Source organism: Pristis pectinata, chromosome 2 (assembly GCF_009764475.1).
Source record: "Pristis pectinata isolate sPriPec2 chromosome 2, sPriPec2.1.pri, whole genome shotgun sequence".
Taxonomy (NCBI): domain Eukaryota; kingdom Metazoa; phylum Chordata; class Chondrichthyes; order Rhinopristiformes; family Pristidae; genus Pristis; species Pristis pectinata.
This window is the reverse complement of record NC_067406.1, coordinates 40843724-40859506: the sequence shown is the minus strand read 5'-3', so window position 1 is coordinate 40859506 and position 15783 is coordinate 40843724. Positions and strand designations below refer to the sequence as shown.

The window sequence follows — 15783 nt, the reverse complement described above, 5'->3', positions numbered from 1 at the left end:
TAGAACAGTACAGCACAATACAGGCCCTTCGGCTCACAATGTTGTGCTGACCTTTAAACCTCACCCAAGACTATCTAACCCCTTCCTCCCACATATCCCTCTATTTTAAATTCCTCCATATGCTTATCTAGCAATCTCTTGAATTTGACCAATGTACCTGCCTCCACCACCGCCCCAGGCAGCGCATTCCATGCCCAACCACTCTCTGGGTAAAAAAAACCTTCCTCTGATATCTCCCTTGAGCTTCCCACCCATTACTTTAAAGCCATGCCCTCTTGTATTGAGCATTGGTGCCCTGGCAAAGAGGCGCTGGTTGTCTACTATCTATTCCTCTTAAAATCTTAAAACATTTTAAATACGGTTGTTAAAATTGACTGTTTCTTTCCACAGATGCCACCTGACCCGAGTTTTTCCAGCATTTTCTGTTTTTAATTTCAGATTTCCAGCATTTGCATTTTTATTTTATTTCCATATACTCTTTAAAATTTTAATGTGTCTGTCCATTCATCAAAAGTGCTGGTCTAGATTCTGCTCCCTACAAGTCTCTGAAGAAATAAGAATTAGTAGAATGATTCCATTGAGGGAGTTTAGTTACATGGATAGCCTGGAGAAGCTGGGATTGTTCTCCTCAGGATAGAGGAAGTTGATATTGGTTTATTATTGTCACTTGTACAGAGGTACAGTGGAAAAACTTGTCTTGAATACCATTCGTACAGATCAATTCATTGCACAGTGCATTGAGGTAGTACTGGGTAAAAACAATAACAGAATACAAAGTGTCACAGCTGCAGAGAAGTGCTTTGCAGGTAGACAACAACGTGCAAGGTCAAACAAGGTAGATTGTGAGGTCAAGAGTCCATCTCATTGTATAAGGGAACCGTTCAATAGTCTTATCACAGTGGGACAGAAGCTGTCCTTGACCCTGGTGGTATGTGCCCTCAAGCTCCTGTATCTTTGAAAGGAGATCTGTTAAAAGTATTTAAGATTATGTCGAGCTTAGACAAAGGAAATAGAGAAACTTCTCACTGGCAGAGGAGTCAAGAAACTGGGGCCCTTGAACATAGGAAATAGGAGGAGTAAGCTATCCAGCATTCAAGAACATGGCTGATCTTCCACTTTCACAGCATCTTTGATCCTTTTAATGTTCAGAAATCAATGGTGTTTTGAATGAACACAACTGAGCATCCACAATCCATCAGGGTTGAGTTCTAAGATTCACCACCCTTGAGAGATTATTCATCTCAATACTTAACAGCCTACCTCTTATTTTGAACAAGTATTCTTTCTTGGGCAAAGAGATCAAAACTATAGATAATATTCAAGATGCAGCCTCACCAAGGTGCAATAAGATGGCCTAACTCCTGAATTCCAATCTGCTCATGATAAAGACCAACATTCCATTTACCATCTTAATCCCTTACCGTACCTGTATGTTGGCCTTCAGTGACTTGTGTACATCTAGGTTCCCTTCAAAATCAGCACTACCATCTCTCACTATTTACAATGACTCCACTTTTCTGGTATGTGCATCAAAATGGATACTGCACACTTTTCCACATTATGGACAATTTGCCACATTTGAGCCAACTCTCTCAGCTTTTCCATATACTTTTAAAGCCTCATTCCATCCTTCTCCCAACTCACAATCCCCCTTCAGTGACCATTGCTCCATAACCTTTAAAATTGTCAACAGTGACCATTGCTCCATAACCTTTAAAATTGTCAACAGTGACCATTGCTCCATAACCTTTAAAATTGTCATGGACAGGGACAGGTGCAGAGAGAACAAGAGGTTTTTCAATAGGGGAAGGGCGAACTACGAGGCTATAAGGAGAGAACTTGGGAGTGTAAATTGGGATGTCCTTTTTGAAGGAAAATGTACCATGGAGATGTGGTCGATGTTCAGGGATCTTATGCAGGATCTTAGGGATAAGTATGTCCCGGTGAGGCAGAGAAGGAATGGCAGGGTGAAGGAACTGTGGGTGACGAGAGAGGTGGAACGACTTGTTAGGGAGAAGAAGGTAGCATACGTGAGGTATAAGCAGCAAGGTTCAGACAGGGCCTGTGAGGAATATAGGGTAGCGAGGAAGGAACTTAAGAAAGGGCTGAGGAGAGCTAGAAGGGGACATGAAAAGGCTTTGGCTAGTAGGGTTAAGGAAAATCCCAAGGCCTTTTTCAAGTACGTGAAGAGTAGGAGGATGGCTAGGGTAAAGGTAGGTCCGATTAAGGACAAAGGTGGGAGAATGTGCCTGGAGGCGGTGGAAGTGGGAGAAGTTCTCAATGAATACTTCTCTTCGGTATTCACCAGGGAGAGGGGTCTTGATGATGTGGAAGGGAGTGCTGGTAGGGGTAATGTTCTCGAGGTTGTAGATATCAAGAGAGGATGTGTTGAAGTTGTCAATTAATATTAAGACAGATAAATCTCCGGGGCCTGATGGGATTTTCCCCAGGCTGCTTCGAGAGGCTAGGGAGGAGATTGTTGAACCGCTGGTAAGGATCTTTGAGTCCTCGTTGTCCACAGGGGTGGTGCCGGAGGATTGGAGGGTTGCAAATGTTGTCCCCTTGTTCAAAAAAGGTAATAGGGATAGGCCAGGGAATTATAGACCGGTGAGTCTCACGTCTGTGGTGGGTAAGCTGTTAGAAAGGATTCTAAGGGATAGGATTTATGAACACCTTGAGAATCATGGACTGATTAGGGACAGCCAGCATGGATTTGTGAAGGGAAGATCTTGCCTCACAAGCCTGATAGAGTTCTTTGAGGAGGTGACGAGGAAGATTGATGAGGGCAGTGCAGTGGATGTGGTTTACATGGATTTTAGTAAAGCATTTGATAAGGTTCCTCATGGTAGGCTTCTTCAGAAGGTCAGAGGCCAAGGGATCCAAGGAAGCTTGGCTGTGTGGATTAGGAATTGGCTTGCATGTAGAAAGCAGAGGGTTGTGGTGGAAGGAGTGCCCTCGGATTGGAAGGCAGTGACTAGTGGTGTCCCGCAGGGATCAGTTCTGGGACCTCTACTTTTTGTGATATTTATAGATGACTTAGATGAGGGGGTGGAGGGCTGGGTTAGTAAGTTTGCAGACGACACTAAGATAGGCAGTGTTGTGGATAGTGTGGAGGGCTGTCGGAGCTTACAGAGGGATATTGATAGGATGCAGAGCTGGGCTGACAAGTGGCAGATGGAGTTCAATCTGGAGAAGTGTGAGGTGGTACACTTTGGAAGGACAAACTCCAGGGCAGAGTACTGGGTGAATGGCAAGGTACTTGGTGTGGAGGAGCAGAGGGTTCATATTCACAGTTCATTGAAAGTTGCCTCACAGGTGGAAAGAGCAGTTAAGAAGACCAATGGGATGTTGGCTTTCATAAATCGCGGGATTGAGTTTAAGAGCTGCGAGGTGATGATGCAGCTTTACAAAACTCTAGTTAGGCCATACTTAGAGTACTGTGTTCAGTTCTGGTCGCCTCATTATAGGAAGGATGTGGAGGCGTTGGAGAGGGTGCAGAGGAGATTTACCAGGATGCTGCCTGGATTGGAGAGTATTGAATATGAGGAGAGGCTTAAGGTGCTAGGACTTTATTCACTGGAAAGGAGGAGGATGAGAGGAGACATGATAGAGGTATATCAAATACTGAGAGGAATAGATAGAGTAGGCAGTCAGCGCCTCCTTCCCAGGGCACCAATGCTCAAGACGAGAGGTCATGGCTTTAAGGTTATGGGTGGGAGGTTCAGAGGTGATGTTAAGGGGGAGGTTTTTCACCCAGAGAGTGGTTGGTGCATGGAATGCACTGCCTGGGGTGGTGGTGGAGGCAGATACATTGAACAAGTTCAAGAGCTTGTTGGATAGGCATATGGAGGAGTGTGGGATGGGGGGATATGCGGGAGGAAGGGGTTAGGTAGTGTGAGGGTGGTTTGATGGATGGCACAACATGGTGGGCCGAAGGGCCTGTTTTGTGCTGTATGGTTCTATGGTTCATTTATAATTGGAAATAATACATTTGGTTCCTCAGCCAAATCATTAATATGGATTGTGAAAAGCTGGGACACAAACATACACATCCTCGTGGTACCCCATATGCACAGCCTGCCAACTTTAGAAGGGTCTGCTTATTCCCATTCTCTCTTTTCTGCCTCAAACAATTCTTAATTTCTACAACACTTCCACTCAGTACCAATCCCAATGAAAGTAACTGGCAAAATAGCCAAATGTGACACAAGAAAATCCTTTTTCAAATGTAGAGTGTGGTTATGGTCTGGTATGCACTGTAGTTCAGGCAGATTAAATAGAGGTGCTCAAATGGGAACTGAATAAAGACTTGAAAGGGAAGGTTTTGCATGGCAAAAGGAGAGAACAAGGGAATGAGAATACAGGGCTGCTCTGCACACTCCAGGCATGGACTCCTTCCCTCCTGTAACAAAACCACAGGTTGAGTGGGTAAAGGCAAGCCAAAGAAGACAAAAAAATGCCTCAAGGCAACTGTTTCACATTTGATTGGATTGCCATTGTAAAAAAAAAGTCAAACTAGGTTTGGTGCCTAATCCAAGCACAAGGTACTAAAAAAATAGCAGAGGATAGATTGCAATCAGGAGCCTTTTTTTTAATTTTAAAAAGCAGTTTTAGAAGAGGGCTTCCAAATTGGAGGCATTGGATGAGAATTTTGTTGCATTAGGAATCATGAGCCCAATAAAGGTCAGATTGTTCAGATGGATCAGCCAGACTTAATGTGATATAGGATGTGGGGAGATGAACTTTGTATACAAGATACGGGGAGAAGTCAGTGAAGAAATCTGTAGAGGCAGGCTGTGTGTACATGGCGAAGTGGTCCTGTGGTTGTACAGGTGTGGATTTGAAGTTCACTCTGGGTTGAATAGCATGTCAGGTAGTTACTCAGAGCATATGACCAGCCAAGGGCTGAAAAAAAACACATTTGTCTTCCTGAAAAATACTGTAGCTCTTTGACCCAAGTAGAGAGGCAAAGCTGGAAGGGAACAGCAAGCCCCGAGTGATCTCATATTATATTTACATTTTCTGACAACATCAGAGTCTACGCCAGCTCCTAGAGCATTCCCACAAGTTCCATTCACACCCACTTCTCTGTAACCTATTTTCTCTCACATGCCCATCAACTTCCCCCAATTCTCCTGCCACTCATTTGCAGTAGCCAAATAACCTATAAGAACATGTTTGGGAAATGTAAGGATACCTAAACATCCAAGAGAAAACTGTTGCAGTCACAGGGAGAATGTGCAAACTCTACATAGACAGCACCCAAGGTTAGAATAGAATACAGGTTACAGGAGGTCTGTGACATCACTGAAGGCTTAACTATTGGCATATGGTCCTATTGCACATAAATCTTTGAAAACAAAAATGCATTTTCAGTTCATTTTTCAGTTGACTGCTCTGAACACTTAACAGCTGTTAAGACCCCTCAACAGCTTTAATTGTTGCAGAATTCATGGACTTAACAGGTACTTTAAGCTGTGTACTTTAAGATCTTCAAACAAAAAAAATGGTTTCTGTTATAAGTAAACCTCCTCTCACAAATGTCTTATTTTTAAATTTCAAAATGTACTTCAATATAAAAATTCTAAAATATACAAATACACAATTTCAAGTCAACATTTTCATAACAAGTTATTCCATTACTTAGAAATGAACACATCAAGAGTTATCATCCACATACAAACTTAAAGTAAATAGCTCATGGAGTTTAAAAACACAAAATTTAACTCACTTGCATGAAATAGCAGGGGGACTCTGAATTGTGTCCCTCCTCATAGAGTCAATTTTGGATTAAAAATGGGATCTTCACTGCGCAGGATACATTCCAGTCCCTCCAATGCCCACCAATCCTGGAAGGTCTCCAACAAGCCAATGGACACTACCTCTAGAAACCTGGGTGTGGACGTATCCTTGGAAGAGAAGCGGGCAGATGGCTCAGACGGATCCCTCGATAGCCCACTGGCTGGACCTGTGAATGGCAACTCTGTGCAGGTCCAGGGCAAGCCAATGAGGAGGTCCTCTGACCAACCCTCTCCCACACAAGTACTCAAGATTAGGATTGCAGGCTAAAGCACTCCAGAGCTTGAGGAGCAGCCCCTTCAAATATTCAAATTGGGGCTGCAGCCTCTCAAATAAAAACTGGGAAGATGGACTCCTTCAGGCCGCAGCAATGGCAGGTGGCCCAGGAATCTGTTGTACGTGACTGCTCTGTGCATCAGCCTCCACCCCAGCTGTAAAGGGGGAGGAGAGACCGTCACTGTGATCCTCCTCATTGCCATAACAGACCACCAGAGCATGTCCAGATGGCAGACAAAGGCAGAAGCAACCCATACAAGAAATGCCTCCACAAGATGTAGGATGGTACGGAGAGCATCTCTGAGAGACTGCTCCTGTTATGTGGGAGAGCAGGTCCTGAAGGGGGTTTCAGAGTCCAATTAGCAATTCTGGTCAAATTGGGGTTAGAACAACCGGGATTACCCCAAACCCTGAGCCGCCAGTCTGACAGAAGCTTTGCCCATGGGCTTCAGTGGTGTGCAGCTCACTCTTCCACCATCCGATCTGTACCTTTGTCCAGCTGCCTGTGCAGTCAGGGTACCTTCCTCCACCAGCACTGACTGGAGGTGACCAGATCCCAGGCTCTGAAAACATCCTGGCAAAAGACAGGCAACTCCTACAGAACATCATGGCTGATACTTGCCACTAGGAGATGTGGGTCATCCTGAAGGCAATGCCCCTTGCAGAAGAAATAAGTCACCAGCACACACCATTGGGAAGGTATTCTATATACAGATATTGCTGCTGAGTCCGAGTAGATGCACATCAGCTTCTGATCACCCTCTTCAGTTGGGAGACTCAGAGCCAAGGTAGAGATCCAGTACTTCCTCTTGCCCTAGAAATCCACCAGCTTCTTGTGGACTTTGGCATCAAAAGCAGAACACAGGGCCAAAATGACCAACCGGTATCACAAAGTGGAGGTCACCACCTGCTCTATGATCATAGCTTGGCCCCTGTAGGTAAACACTCAGCAGTTCTGTCCAGCACCCTACCCCTGGGAGTGACTTTTGCTTCCAGCTTCTGCCAGGCTTCCTTGACAGAGCTTAGATAGACCCCCAAATAGAGATGATGCATGGTATTCCATGCAAACAGGCTCATCTCCTCCAGCACAGAGTCCATCTGCCAGGAGTATGGAACATTTCTCTCAATTGATCCACATAACGAACACAGCCAAGATTAGCTGCTGATACTCTCACAGATATTGTCCTCCTAAGTCTAGGAATGGCTCTATGCAGATGGACCATAGCTATCTGGATACGAGGCATCCCTGACATTCTCCTCTTCCAAAGTGAAGGAGCACTGTCAAGGACCCGTTAACTTGCACCAGACACTCTGCAGCTGTATACGAAAGTCAGACCCAGGCCACAAAATATGGTCCAAGTCAGAACATGCAGAGTCCTGTAATGGTATGTATGATCCACCCTGTTAACTGCCTTCTCCAGGCCTCAGACCAAATGAATGTTGTCCTGAATGGACCAGACTTGGACTATGTAGAACTAGTCAGGCAGGATCATGTTGACCAAGTGGTTGGATGTGGCCCAGGCAAAGACCTTTTAATCTGTGCCGAGGGGGGAGACTGGGTGCCAATTTCTTAAGAGTCAGAGACCAGCCTTCTTAGAATGCAGAACAATGACTGTCCTGCACTTCAGGGCACCTTTCCAGTCACCAGACTTTACCCCAGGACATCCTGGGGTAAAGATTCTAAATTGGAGCAAGGCCAATTTTTATGGAATCAGAAGGGATCTGGCAGGCATGGATTGGGATAAGCTGTTTTCCAGCAAAGAGATGCTTGGTGAAATATTAAGAGTACAGAAACTATGTTCCTCTTAGAATAAAAGGGAAGGCTACCTTGGTTATCGAGGGATATTGAGGCCCTGGTAAAGAAAAAGGAGGCGCATATCAGGTATAGGCAGTTTGGACCAAATGAGGTACTGGAGTACAAGAAATGCAAGAGAACACTCAAGAGAGAAATCAGGAGGGTAAAAAGAGGACATGAGGTTGCTCTGGCAGACAGGGTGAAAGAGAATCCCAAGGGTTTTTATAGTGTAGCGACTCACCGCACCGGCATTGAACCAGCTCCTGACATCGCGAACGTTGTTGGCGGCCCCGATCCAAGATGGCACGGGGCCCTCCATCTTCGCCATTGTCAGGCTAGGAAAGCCCGCACGCGGGAAGGTCAGGTGACCCACTCGTGACGTCGGTGCAGGAACTGTAGCGCGGGAAGTTTTCGGATATTAAAGGTGCACCACGCCCGTCGTTCATTCAACTTCTGATTTCAAACCAGCGACTCTGTGTCTTCATTTTGTAGTGTGTAGCTACATTGGTGACCCCGACGGGCCCCAAACGTTTTTGGACCCATGATGTCTGCACAAGAGGTACAGGCAGTAGCCCTTAAACTGCCCACCTTCTGGACCCTCAGGCCTTGTGGCTGGTTCGACCAGGCCAAGGCCCAGTTCCAGGTTCACCAGATCACCAGGGATGACACGAAGTACTACCATGTGGTGAGCGCCCTCGACTAAGACACCACAGCCCAGGTCGAGGTGCCCCCGGAGGAGGAGAAGTATGATAAGTTCAAGACCCTCCTTCTCGAGACTTTCGGCCTTTCCCGACACGAACGGGCTTCCCACCTCCCTCACCTCGATGGGTTGGGTGACAGACCCCCCTCGGCGCTCATGAACGAGATGTTGGCTCTGACAGACAGCCACAAACCCTGCCTGATGTTTGAGCAGGCCTTCCTGGAGCAGTTACCCAATGACATCCACCTGCTCCTGGCAGATGCCGATTTCAGCAACCCCCGGAAGGTGGCTGCCCGGGCAGATGGCAACCGCTGGCATTCTTCAGCAGGCACCTTTGACCACCAGAGCTCAAATATAGCGCCTTTGACCGCGAGCTGGTGGCGTTGTACCTGGCCATCAGACACTTCCGATACTACTTAGAGGACAGGCCATTTACAGCTTTCACTGACCACAAGCTGTTGACCTTGGCTTTCAACAAGGTCTCAGATCCCTGGTCAGCACGGCAGCAGCGGCACTTGTCGTACATCTCAGAGTTCACCATTGACGTCCGCCATCTGTCTGGGAAAGAGAACGTGGTCGCGGATGCACTGTCATGGCCCACCATCCAAGTTTTGTCCCGGGGATGGATTTCGGCACCTTGGTGGAGGCACAGCGAACAGACATGGAGATGCCCAGCTATTGCACTGCAGTCTCGGGCCTGCAACTGCAAGACCTACTGGTAGACCCCGGTGAGCGCACCCTGCTCTGCGATATCTCCACAGGTAGACCTCGCCCCATCGTCCCAGCTGCCTGGCGTCAACAGGTGTTTGATTCCACCCATGGCCTCGCACACCCATCCATCCGGATTACTGTCCGGATGGTGTCCGACAAGTTCGTCTGGCATGGCCTGCGTAAACAGGTTTCCGAATGGGCCTGGTCCTGCACATACTGCCAAACCTTGAAAGTACAGCAGCATGTCAAGGCCCTCCTGCAGGATTTTCAAGCTACCTGCCAGAGGTTCGACCATATCCATGTTGACTTGGTCGGCTCCCTCCCAGTCTCCCGAGGAGCGCAGTACCTCCTCATGATTGTCGACCGTTTTACCCGCTGACCTGAAACCATTCCCCTCACAGTCACCTCCACCCAGTCCTGCGCACGGGCCCTTTTGTCAACTTGGGTGGCCCGTTTCGGTGTCTTGGCACATATCACCTCAGACAGGGGAGCTCAGTTCACCTGTGGTCTGCCGGCGCCGACTTGTGGGGTTCCCAGATCCACCTCACCACCGCCTATCACCTGCAATCCAATGGGCTGGTGGAGAGGTTCCACTGACACCTGAAGTCGGCACTCACGGCCCGCCTTAAGGGGCCCAACTGGGTAGACGAACTCCCCTGGGTCCTGCTGGGGATATGCACTGCGCCAAAAGAGGACCTGCATGTCTCGTCCACGGAGCTGGTCTACGGAACACCCTTAATCGTCCCGGGCGAGTTCCTACCAGCCCCTCGGGGGCCAGAGGAAGAACCTGTTGTGGCACTTGACCGGCTGCGCAAGCGGCTCCGAAACCTGGCCCCAATACCCACCTCGCGACACGGGCAGGCCCCGACCCATATGCCGACTCCCCTCCAAGACTAAGTTTGTCTTCGGCAGGAGGGGCGTGCACCGAACACCGCTGCAGCGGCCATACGAAGGGCCATTCTGGGTCGTCAGGAACAATGGGTCTACGTTTGTGTTGGACATTGGGGGGCGCGAGGATGTTTTTACAATTGACAGGCTGAAGCCGGCTCATTTAGACTTGGACCAACCCATGGTGGTCCAGCGAGCACGACGCAAGGGCAGGCCACCCAAGTCATAGTTTATTTAATTCTGGTTTTCGTGATGGTATCGCCAGTTCTTGGGGGTGGGGGGGGGGCGGGGAGGTGTAATGTAGTGACTCACCGCACCAGCATCGAACCAGCTCCCAACATCGTGAACATCGGAGGCCCCGATACAAGATGGCACGGGGCCCTCCTTCTTCCCCATCATCAGGCTAGGAAAGCCTGCGCGCAGGAAGGTCAGGTGACCTGTGCGTGATGTCAGCATGGGAACTGTAGTGCGGGAAGTTTTCGTATATTAAAGGCACACCGCGCCCCTGTCGTTCATTCGACTTCTGATTTCAAACCAGCAACTGTGTCTTCATTTCATAGTGTGTAGCTAGCCGCTACAATAGCTATATTAAGAGCAAAAGGGTAGCAAGGGACACCTTCTTGAAGATCAGCCTGGTTATCTATGCATGGAGCCAAAAGAGATGGGAGAGATTTTAAATTAATTTTTTTGCATCTGTGTTTACTCTGGAGCCAGACACAGACTATAGAACTGAGGCAAAAGAGTAACGAGGTCATAGACCGTATCCAGATTATGGAAGAGGAGGTGCTGGCTGTCTTGAGGCGAATGAAGATGGATAAATCCCCAGGGCCTAACAAGGTGTTCCCTCAGGCCTTGTGGAATGCTAGTGCAGAAACTGCAGGGGCCCTGGCAGAGATATTTAAAATGTCCTTAGCCACGGGTGAGGTGCCGGAGGATAGCTAATGTTGTTCAGTTGTTCAAAAAAGTCTCTAAGAATGAGATGGGAAATTATTGGCCAGTGAGCCTGACATCAGTCATGGGTAAATTATTGGAAGGCATTCTAAGGGATAGGATAAGTATTTGGATAGACTAGGCCTGATTATGGATAGTCAACATGGTTTTGTGCAAGGTAGGTCATGTCTAACCAAATCTTAGAATTTTTCAAGGAGGTTACAAAAAGGGTTAATGAGGGAAAGGCGATGGATGTTGTCTACATGGACTTTAGCAAAGTCTTTGACAAAATCCCACATGGGAGGCTGCTCCAGAAGGTTAAGTGACTTGGCATTCAGGATGAAGTAGCCAACTGGATTCAACATTGGTTAAGCAGGAGAAGCCAGAGAGGGGTAGTAAATGGTTGTCTCTCTGACTGGAGGCTTGTGACTAGTGGTATGCCGCAGGGATCTGTGTTGGGTCCATTATTGTTTATCATCTCTATTAATAATTTAGGTGATAATGTGGTAAATTTGATCAGCAAATTTGCTGATGACACCAAGATTGGGGGCGTAGTGGACAGTGAGGAAGGCTATCAAAGCTTGCAGCATGATCTTGACCAGGTACGAAAATGGGCTGAAAAAAATGGCAGATGAAATTTAATGCAGACAAGTGTGAGGAGTTACACTTCGCGAGGACAAACCAGGGTAGGACTTACACAGTGAATGGTAGGGCTCGGAGGTGGGCGGTAGAACAGAGGGACCCGAAATACAGGTCCATAGTTCCTTGAAAGTAGCATCACAGGTAGATAGGGTTGTAAAGAGAGCTTTTGACACTTTGGCCTTCATAAATCAGGGCACTGAATACACCAGGTGGGATGTTATGTTGAAGTTGGACAAGACATTGGTGAGGCTGAATTTACAGTACTATGTGCAGTTCTGGTCACCTACCTACAGGAAAGATATCAATAAGCTTGAAAGAGTGCAGAGAAAATTTATAAGGATGTTGTCAGGACTTGAGGACCCGAGTTATAGGGAAAGGTTGAACAGGTTAGGACTTTATTCCCTGGAGCGCAGAAGAATGTGGGGAGATCTTATAGAGGGGTATGAGGGGTATAGATAGGGTAAATGTATGCAGGCTTTCTCCCCTTCAGGTTGGATGAGACTAGAACGAGAGGACATAGGTTTAGGGTAAAAGGAGAAATATATAAGGGGAATCTGAGGGAAAACTTCTTCACTCAGAGGGTGATGTGAATGTGGAACGAACTGCCAGCAGAAGTGGTTGATGAGGGTTCAATTGTAACATTTAAGAGAAGTTTGGAGAGGTACATGGATGGGAGGGGCTTGGAGGGATATGGTCCGAGTGCAGGTAGATAGGACTAGGCAGTAGATCAGGTCAGCATGGACTAGATGAGCTGAAGACCCTGTTTCTGCATTGTAGTACTCTATGACTCTATCCCAGAAAGCCTGAGGAACTCCACGGCTAGCACATCCAGTCCCAGGGACTTGCCTCCCAAGATGGTCATCACTTAGCTCCACTAATGCCATCAGTGGAGGGTCCAATCAATCAGCGTCTTCCAGGCTCAAGCTCAGCAAGTCCTCCCTCTAAACTCTGTGCACGTCCTCGCCAGATGCACTGTGCCCCATAAAGGAAGCAGACAAAGTTTCCTATTCCCTCCAGAACCATGACTAAGGAGCTATCAAATGCCAGTTGCTTGCTGAACCCACTACTTTTCCTCCGAGAGTAGAAGGGCAAGGCACAGTCCAAATCTTGTAGCATCTGGATTTGTGACTTCACATACGTACCTTGAGACCCCTCTGCAGGTCCCTCAGTGAATCCTTCTTCAGTTTGTACAATTTCCATTGGGCTGGGTCCATAATGGCTCGATCTAGTATTCCAAATCAAGTACCTCCCTCAAAAGGCACCTAATGTCAAACTCCCACCTCTTGGTCGACCCCCTTTGCCTACTCTGACAGATGAGGCAAACTTGTCTTGCCCACATCCCACCATTGTCTCAATTGGAGGAAGCCCTTGGATTATTGGATCAGCCTATTGACCAAGGAATACAAGTTGGAATTCCACCATGGTGGCTGGGAATTTAAATTCAAGACATTAAACAGATGAAATAGATGGAATGAAATGCTAGTCATCAATAATACTGGTCATGAAACAATCAGAATGTTGACAGTAATCCAGCTGATTCACTAACGTCCTACTGGAAAGGAAATGTGGCTTTCTCAACGTGTTTGCAACTCCATTCTCACCTACGTGGTTGACTCTTAATTGCTCGCCAAAATAGTCTAGCAAGCACTCGATAAGAGATGGAAAATAAACACTGGTCTTTCACACAATATACATTCACTTTTTGTGAATAATAACATCTCACAAACAACAAGATTCTTTCAGAATTATGGGTGCTATTATTTAAACATTATGTCCGTCAATTTGCGCATAACAACAGTTTCAGAAAGAGAGGGCTGAGTTGGGGAATATCCGCAATAATGTGTAATAAATCTAGAACTGAAAGCAAACTATCCTCAAACATATCTGCATTTGGTTTCAATGATAATTGGGAGGAGGAAAGCCAAGTGAATGTTTACAGGAAGTGGGTTTGCCGTTTATGAATTATCACGAGTCCCCTGCTTTCAATTTAACAATTATCCTATTTTTAAAACACCAAACAGGTTTCCCAGACCCAAGGAACCTTGGTAACTGAAAACAGATTAGAAAAAAAGATGAATCCAGGGTGACTGCCTTCACAGCACCGCTGGAGAGGCAGGTATGGTTCATCCAGGCCGAACAATTTTGTTCCGCAAACCAAGATCAGTCTGCACCTCCCCCATGATTGACCTCAACCCCCAACTGTGATCCAGGCCTCCTTTCCCACAAAACCACCACCATCCTGTCAATCAGGGGCTACAAAACCCACCTAAAGTAGCCAAACTGTTAAATATTGCAGGACATTTTAGAAAATCAACTCACATCTTAATGCATAAAGCCAAGGGGGGAGAAAGTTAGAAAGAGGGAGAAAGTGAGGGTAAATGATGAAAAGGGCTAAATGTAGTGACATTTTCAATGAGTGTCTGAACAAAATGCAGTTCATTCTGCACAATCTAGGTTTGCCTTTAAGATGCAACAAGAGAACAGATTAGCATTAAAAGGTTGTGAAAAATCTGCTCCATTAAGTTGCAGCACTGAAACGTTAGCATTTTAATGCAGGAAATGGAGAAAGGCCACACGGCTGGGTTACAGCTCATTAAGCCCACTTAAAAGTAACCTTCACTTGTATAAATAGCTGTTAGTAGATTACAAATTTTTGTAACCTAGCGAATGCACGAACAGCATGTTATGGATCTCAGCACCAAAAAATTTGGGACTGTGAAATTTCCGTTTTGGTTATGTGGAATTGGAGGTGAAAATTCACCACCTCCGGAGCCGATATATAGAAGATACTTTTTTTTACCTGCTGTACTGTGAAATCTCAGTTGAATATATTTCCCAAATCTGCTACTGTTGTCATTCATCACAGTCTGAGCATTCCCAAATGCTTCCAGAAGTGGATTCACCTGCAAAACAGAGTGTTCTTTTTACATTTTCCTTTTACCTCAACATCTTACATGTTAAATACAAGAACAGGACAGCCATGGCAACAATGTTGAGATCTTGACTTGACCCACAGGGACACAGCAATGGACAATCCTAATCCAGTGCGTTTGCCCAACTGATACGAGGTACCTGCTGTCTATATGGATAGAGAGCAAGACTGCAGGAAAGCTGAGCAAGTTGATCATGGCACCATGGTACAGGTGGGTGAAGTAGGGAACAAGGTAGGCATGTGACAGAAGATAGCGTTGTCAGCAAAATAGATACTATATGTTGTAGCCATGACTGCAGTCCCAAAACCTGTGGCCAGTTAAAAATCATTTCCTCATTGCTCGAGAAGAAATTGGAGAAGGAGGGGGAGAGGGTAAAATTGTTGCATATAACTAGGCAGAACCAGAAATTAGGTTATGCTGTGGGAATTTGAGTAGCTTGAGTTATGAGAAGTAGGTTGGGACTTTTCTCCCCTGGACCATAGGAAGCTGATGGGTGACTTTATGCAGATACAAAATCATGAGGGGTGTACGATAAGGGGGATGGTCCCAGTCTTTTTCCCAGGGTAGGGAATCTAAAACTAGAGCACATAGATTTATGGTGAGAGGGGAAAGATTTAAAAAGGGACCCTAGGAGTAACTTTTTCCCCCACACAGAGGGTGGTGGGTATATGGAATGAGCTGCCATAGGAAGCTGTATACACAGATACAATTAAAATGTTTAAAAGGCATTTGGTCAGGTACATGGATAGAAAAGGTGGAGAGGGATATGGGCTAAATACAAGCAAATGGGACTAGCTCAGATAGGCATCTTGGTCAACACGGATAGGTTGGGCCAAAGGGCTCTTTCTGTGCTATAAAGCTCCATGACTGATTCTAACTAGAGAATTCAAGTTACAAAGAATCTCAAGATGATAACCTTGGGATTACTACCTTAGTGACAGGAAAATCTGCATAGGGTCAAACAGACTAGGGTACTAAATTCTTTAGATCTCAAATTGACATAGGGAAGTGGCAGCATGCAATAAACCTGTACCTGTAAACACTCATAGGCAACATGCCAAATTCACACTGCATCACTGCTGATGCAGAATATGCATTTGTTTGTTGAC

The 15783-nt window shown here is 46.4% G+C and overlaps 1 protein-coding gene across 1 annotated transcript in view; it reads right to left on the bottom strand.

Moving 5' to 3' along the window:
* Positions 1 to 15783, bottom strand: part of LOC127580669 (unconventional myosin-X) — a 139625-nt gene that overhangs the window by 78182 nt on the left and 45660 nt on the right. The window contains exon 5 of the mRNA XM_052034353.1: positions 14542 to 14644. Within this exon, the coding sequence (XP_051890313.1) occupies positions 14542 to 14644 (103 nt within the window). The remainder of the gene's footprint in view (positions 1 to 14541; positions 14645 to 15783) is intronic.